The sequence below is a fragment of the Natator depressus genome, chromosome 2, assembly GCF_965152275.1.
Source record: "Natator depressus isolate rNatDep1 chromosome 2, rNatDep2.hap1, whole genome shotgun sequence".
Taxonomy (NCBI): Eukaryota; Metazoa; Chordata; order Testudines; family Cheloniidae; genus Natator; species Natator depressus.
The window spans coordinates 204,703,523-204,710,942 of NC_134235.1; the positions used below are offsets into that span (position 1 = coordinate 204,703,523).

A 7,420-nucleotide genomic window follows, 5' to 3' on the forward strand; every position below is an offset into this window, starting at 1 on the left:
AAAATGTCATATTTGGAGCCTCCCAATCCTGACAATGTCTCTTTTTAATTACAATTGGTAGTTTTATGGGAGGAGAAATATTTCCACACTCATTCATTCCCACCCAGTGGTTCTGAGCATCAGACAATAGTTACACCTCAGGGCAGGGAGATGGGGCTTAGACCTCCACAGAGAGATAGAGTCCCCCAGTTGCCAGCTCACATGTGGTAGAGCAACGAGAGACACTTCCCAGAAAAGTTAGAACCCCTTCTAAATTAGCTGTACTACTTAGGGCTTATTTCCCAAAAATATATAAGCCACCTTGAAAGAGACAACAGTGGCAACATGCATACAGATTTCTGCCAAGGATAGGGTTTGAACTTACAGTGCATGGGTGCAGCTCAGGTTCAATGGCCACAGCATTTCCCTTGAGCCATCAAATTATTGTGAAAATACAGAGCAAATCCACATTTCAACAGAGCCCTAGGGCTTGTCTACACTGGCAATTTACAGCGCTGCATCTTTCTCGCTCGGGGTGTGAAAAAACACCTCCCTGAGAGCACCAAGTTTCAGCGCTGTAAAGCGCCAGGGTAGACAGTGCACCAGCGCTGGTAGCTACGCCCCTTGTGGAGGTGTGTGGACGCTGAGCTGCGATCACACAAGCCACGTTAAAGTGCTGCCATGCTTTAACGTTGCCAGTGTAGACTAGCCCCTCGTCTTGCCGCACATGTGCATTTCATTTTCTTTGGCTCCACCTACTTTCCTAACTTAACCCTGAATACCTTCTACATCAGTGGTTCCCAAACTCCCTCCTCCCCAACCCCAGATACTATTTTGAGGGCATTGGGGAGGTTTGTGGGCCACAGATGGCCTGTGAGTTTGAGACCCCTGATGCACATGTATTGAGAAAACGTTCCCTGCCACAAATTGCTTACAAATAAGGGATAGCACCATTCAGTGGCCTCAAATTGGTGCTGTGAGTGAATGGCACTCTACATAAACAATAAAAACCACCTTAATACCAGATGCTCTCCACCAGTACTACATTATCAGAACTGAAAGGCACATCCTCTGAATTATGGACTTGAAGGTAAGACACTGAAAAATGGTTTATCCAAATGAAAACAAACAAAAGCATACATGTGGACAACCAGATACAATACTTTTAGTCTGCCTACGAAGCAGGACTGGTTTGCTGAACATATTAATTCAATTTGCATTGAGTACCAGAACTCAGTATATAGCCTCCATTTAAGCAAGCTTTTTTTTTTTTTTTTTTGGTTATTTGGAAAAAACAAGTATAGTGTGGAAAAAAAACCCTGACTTCTACAACATCAATTCATAACTTCTGGCCCACCACAGTAACACACAGATGATGGGCGAAGGGGAACAGAAAGGGACAGTGGGAAAGATGTGAGGGCCAAAAGTTAATTGATTCACTAGCCTGATGTCAGTTATTGGCAACCTGGGGCCTGATCCAACTCCCACATAAATCAGTGGGAGTTGGATTGGGCCTTTAGGGAGCTTCATGCTGGAGGAGTATACTTTCTATTAGTAAACACAGTACTGCACAACACCTAGCCAAAGGGCTGTTCATGCCCCAGTTCCAGTCACCACACTACCTCTGGTTGTTGAGTCAGCTGTGGTTTTGGCCTCTATCCTCAATGGCACCTGAATCCTAGAATTAAGTTAGCTTTTGTGGAATTGGCTGGTTGTTTTAAACAGAGTTGGCAGTTTTTTAAAGAGACATTAAGGGCACACAAGCAAAACTACCCATTGCATAGGAAAGACAGGAAGTATGGTAAGACACTGTGCTGGCTTAACCAGGAGATCTTCAATGACCTGTAACTCAAAAGAGTCATACCAGAAGTAGAAACTAGATCAAATTACAAAGGATGAATATAAAACATCACCACAAGCATATAGGGATAACACTGGAAAGGCCATGGCACAAAACAAGGTTAAACTACGTAGGGATATAAAGTGTAACAAGAAAGCATTTTACAAATACATGAGAAGCAAGAGGAAGACCAGGGTCAATGTAGGCCCATTACTTAGTGAGGAGGGAGAGAATTACAGAAAACATAGTCCTAGCATATGCACAATGTGCCTCAGGAGGCATGTGACCAGGATTCATCAACAAATTTGGTCCGCTGGTTGGATCATTAGCTTCCCTGGGTTGGGGGTACTGATGAGGAGTGGGACGTGAACGCTGATTTATGTTCCCCTAGAAAAATGCATTGATGGCCTAAGTCTTAAATGCCTGCTTTGTTTCAGATTTCACCAAAAAGGTTAGCAGTGACTGGATGACTTAAGAGTGAACATCGGCATAAATTGGGTGGGATCTGAGGCTAAAATAGGAAAAAAAAACAAATTAAGAATTACTTAGGGCACGTCTTCACTAGCAAGGTTAAAGCGTTGCTCTGGCAGCGCTTTAACGGGGCTTGTGTAGACGCGGCACAGAGCTGGGAAAGAGCTCTCCCAGTGCCCTAAAAAAACCATGTCCACAAGGGGAATAGCTACCAGCGCTCATGCACGGTCTACACTGGCACTTAACAGCGCTGAAACTTGCAGCACTCGGGGGCAGGAGGGGGGTGGGGGGTGTGTGTGTGTGTGTTTTCACACCTGAGTGAAAAAGTTGCAGTGCTGTAAAGTGCCAGCGTAGACAAGCCCCTGGACAAGTTAGATGTCTTCAGGTCCGCAGGGTCTGATGAAACACACCCCAGAATAAAGAAAAGGAGTACTTGTGGCACCTTAGAGACTAACCAATTTATCTGAGCATAAGCTTTCGTGAGCTACAACTCACTTCATCGGATGCTTACTGTGGAAAGTGTAGAAGATCTTTTTATACACACAAAGCACGAAAAAATACCTCCCCCCACCCCACTCTCCTGCTGGTAATAGCTTATCTAAAGTAATCACTCTCCTTACAATGTGCATGATAATCAAGTTGGGCCATTTCCACCACAAATCCAGGTCGTGTAACCCGCCCCCCCCCCAACCCACTCTCCTTATCTATAAGCTATTACCAACAGGAGAGTGGGTTGGGGGGGGGGGAGGGAGGGGAGGGGAGGGGAACCTGGATTTGTGCTGGAAATGGCCCAACTTGATCATCATGCACATTGTAAGGAGAGTGATCACTTTAGATAAGCTATTACCAGCAGGAGAGTGGGGTGGGGGGAGGTATTTTTTTGTGCTTTGTGTGTATAAAAAGATCTTCTACACTTTCTACAGTATGCATCCGATGAAGTGAGCTGTAGCTCACGAAAGCTTATGCTCAAATAAATTGGTTAGTCTCTAAGGTGCCACAAGTACTCCTTTTCTTTTTGCGAATACAGACTAACACGGCTGTTACTCTGACACCGTAGAATACTTAATGAACTGGCTGAAGAGATCTCTGAGCCACTAGTTATTATCTTTGAGAACTCATGGAGGATGGGATGGGAGAGATACCAGAGGACTGGAAAAGGGCAAATATAGTACCTATCTATAAAAATGAGAATAAGGCCAACCCAGGGAATTATAGACCAGCCATCTTAACTGCAGTACCCATAAAATAATAGGGAAAAACAAACAATCAACTTGTAAGCACCAAGAAGAAAATAAGAAACAAGTAACAGTTAACACGGATTTGTCAAGAACAAATCATGTCAAACCACCTAATATCCTTCTTTGACAGGATAACAAGCCTTGTGGATGGAGGGAAAGCAGTTGATGTCATATCTCAACTTTAGTAAGGCTGTCTTCTCATAAACAGACTAGAGAAATATATACACAAACCTACTATAAGGTGGGTGCACAACTGACTGGAAAACTAAACTCAGAGTAATTATCAATGGTTCACGATTGAACTGGCAGAGCATGTTGAGTAAGGTCCCAGCGGGATCTGTCCTGGGTTCAATTCTATTCAATATCTTCATAGATAATTTGGATAATGGCATAGAGAGTACACCTATAAAGTTTGTGGATGGTATCTTACTGGGAGGGATTGCAAGAATTTTGGAGGACAGGATTAGAATTCAAAATAATCTTGACAAACTGGAGTAATGGTCTGAATTAAACAGGCTGAAATTAAAAAAGGATAAATGCAAAGAACTACACATAGGAAGGAATAATCAACTGCACGTGTACAAACTTGGAAATGACTGCCTGGGAAAGAGTACTGTAGAAAAAGATCTGGGGGTCATAGTGAATTCCAAACTAAATATGAGTCAACAATGTAATACTGTCGCAAAAAAACCCAAACATCATTCCAGGATGTATTAGCAGAAGTGTTGTAAGCAAGACACGAGAGGCCTCATCTGGAGTAGTGTGTCCAGTTCTGGGCACCACACTTGGGTAAAGTTGTGGACAAATTGGAGAAAGTCCAGAGGAGAAGCAGTAAAAATGATTAAAGGTCTAGAAAACATGACCTATAAGGAAAGATTGAAAAAAAATTGGATTTGTTTAGTCTGGAGAAGAGAAGATTAAGGGGAGACATGATAACAGTTTTGAAGTAAATAAAAGGTTGTTACAAGGAGGAGGATGATAAATTGTTCTCCTTAACCTCTGAGGACAGCACAAGTAGTAAGTGGATTAAATTGCAGCAAGGGAGATTTAGGTTAGATGTTAAGAAAAACTTCCTAATTATAAGGGTGATTAACCACTGGAACAATTTACCTAGGGAGACTGTGGAATCTCTCTCACAGGAGGTTTTTAAGAACATATTAGACAAATACCTGTCAGGGATGGTCCATATCGGGGTAGTCAACAGGCAGACCGCAGGCCAAATCCACATTGCCAAATGCTTTTGAACAGACCCTGAAATCATTTTTATTTATTTCTTATTATCATTTTTATTATTATTGTCTCTGGAGTCTGGACCTTGGGTTTACCTTGACCAAAAAATGTGGACCTTGACAAAAAATAATTGACTACCCCAGTATAGATAATTAGAGCTCTGCACGGATACAAAATTTGTACCCGCATCCGATCCGTTATCTGCAAACTTGGTCCACGGATATCCACCGATTTACAGGGCTCTATAGTTAATACTTAATCCTGCCTCAATGCAGGGGACTGGACTAGATGACCTATCAAGGTCTCTTCCATTCCTACATTTCTATTCTATGATTCGCTTCCTCACATTAAAAAAGAAATAGGTCTTCCTTTGCATCAGGGAGTCATTTTGGTTATCCTGGATGCTCTTGGACCAAACCTGCAATAATTTAATCTTTTTCCAGTAGTGACTGGCACTTCTTGAATTCTGCCATTTTGTCTGAAAGCCACTTCCAGAGTCATGATTTTGGACAATGTTCATCAAGTGACAGCCAGCCTGGATACCCAACAGGCTATTGGCCTAGGAGGCTGATCAACCTGAAGACAAGTCTAGCGCCAGCATTCAGCAATTCAAAAGAACAGAGGTAAACTCAGTAGCTACCTACCAGGCTATAAACACGAGCACGAACTTCTTAGGTAAGCAGTCAGAGCAGACATGTAGCACAAAACACAACATTTTGCAGGGTTGCCACCTAGAATTCTAACAGAGTCTCAACTGATTCAGTTGAGAAGAGGCATATTTCTCCTCCACGTTGGGAGAATACATTTTAAAACACACCCAACACCCGTTCCACCTACACCAAGCATAAAAACTTGATTGTGCATGTCCACCTCAATTCCAACAGTCTCTGAAAAAGGGTTCTCAAAAAGAAAAAGGAGTACTTGTGGCACCTTAGAGACTAACCAATTTATTTGAGCATAAGCTTTCGTGAGCTACAGCTCACTTCAGTGGATGCATTCCTTGAAGTGAGCTGTAGCTCACGAAAGCTTATGCTCAAATAAATTGGTTAGTCTCTAAGGTGCCACAAGTACTCCTTTTCTTTTTGCGAATACAGACTAACACCGCTGCTACTCTGAAACCTGAAAAAGTGTTGTGTGTTAGTACAGTTTCAACCTGAAATAACTCAGCCCTCTACTCAAACTTGACTTTTTGGCTCAGTGCGGAGAAGTCCTCAGAAAAGAAAGTGGATCCACTGCAGTAACTTTTCCTGTTTTCGTATCAGCAACAAGCATTGCATAACAATAACTGAACTTTCAACACAGGAGGATGCTCATTGTGCCACAGCACATAAGTATGTCAGCAGCTATTTATTATTTTTACAGTGCCCAAAGCATGTTGGGTGCTGGGACTACTTATTGTTTGTATTTCATACAATTCATTTTGTGACATCTTCCTCTCAAAGTCCAATATGTGCAAGGATTAAATTGTCCATCCCTAAAAGATTTTTAGATGCTCCACAAGATTTTTAGTTTATTCTATATGAGCATATTCATTTAATAAAGGATACTGAAGCCTAGTTGAGAAACTAGCTTTGGCTGGCTCAAACTCTGAATTGGTGAATTACCCCTATTAAAATATTTAAGAGCAGATATTGGTTTAACACAATAACACTGAAAGTTGTCTTAGGCAACCACCCTATAGACAGAGAGACATCTCACCTATTAAAGATCAAACAAAGTTGGATTGTCTAGTGAATACAGGTGGGATAGCAGGATTCCTGGGTTCAACATCTGACCAGATGTGTGCCCTTGGGAAAACTACTTGCATACTTGTAAAATGGGAACAAGAATTCAGATCTCGTGTAGATTACTTGGTTACAGTTTCCGGTGCTTACTCAGTAGAAGCCCACATATGCAACCAAAAACAAAGGACAGGACTAATGAGGACATGTTCTAACTACGATTACTGGGAAACTTGAGGTTGATGTAGATCAGTTTACTAAGACTGGGAGATGATTAAGTTGCGTACTAGATATTGGCTCCTAGGGCAGATTTCACCACGAACAGCGAAAGAACACAGGACGTTCTGCTCCTTCAGCTGTATCTCCTGCCCTACCTGTTTTCGCATGGTATTCATGACTCCCATAAAGCTCGCCAGCAGTTTAGCTTCTTCTCGGGCTGCAAGTTTCTTCTCTGTTTTCTTCTTGTTGCTTTTTTCCGACCCAGAGGCTGCCATGCTCCCCTCCTCTCACCGCCAAGAAAACAAAGGCTGGCAGGACCCACACAGGCCCATGCACAGCAGCCAAAAGAAGCCAATTATAACACACCAAACTGCCCTAACCAAGATCCCAGACGGACGAGTAGGCTGCGCAACCACGCACTGCAGAACCTCCTGCTGCTTCTGCAACCAAGCAGCCAGCACGGCGAGTCACCTGGGCAATCACCTGCCGCGGCAGCCGGAGGAGCAGGGCTGATCAGATCCCAGAAGAAGCCGCAGGGCCAACCAGCCCCTAGTGCAGACGCCTGGGAACGCAGCCTGGGGCCCGCGGACTGCAGCGCTCCGGGGATGGTGGGGGCGCGCGACACATCAGCCGCCAGCGTTCTACCGATAGAACACGAGCTCCTGGAGAAGCTCCTACATCATGCCCAAACAGGGCGGAGGGAGTGGCCTGGCGCACACTGA

At 43.5% G+C, this 7,420-nt stretch overlaps 1 protein-coding gene across 1 annotated transcript in view; it reads right to left on the bottom strand.

Annotated features, from left to right (window-relative positions):
• The window catches only part of KLHL7 (kelch like family member 7), a 43,824-nt gene extending 36,404 nt beyond the window's left edge, over positions 1 to 7,420 (bottom strand). Inside the window, exon 1 of the mRNA XM_074945781.1 lies at positions 6,854 to 7,420. Coding sequence (XP_074801882.1) covers positions 6,854 to 6,973 — 120 coding nt within the window. The 5' untranslated portion in view covers positions 6,974 to 7,420. The remainder of the gene's footprint in view (positions 1 to 6,853) is intronic.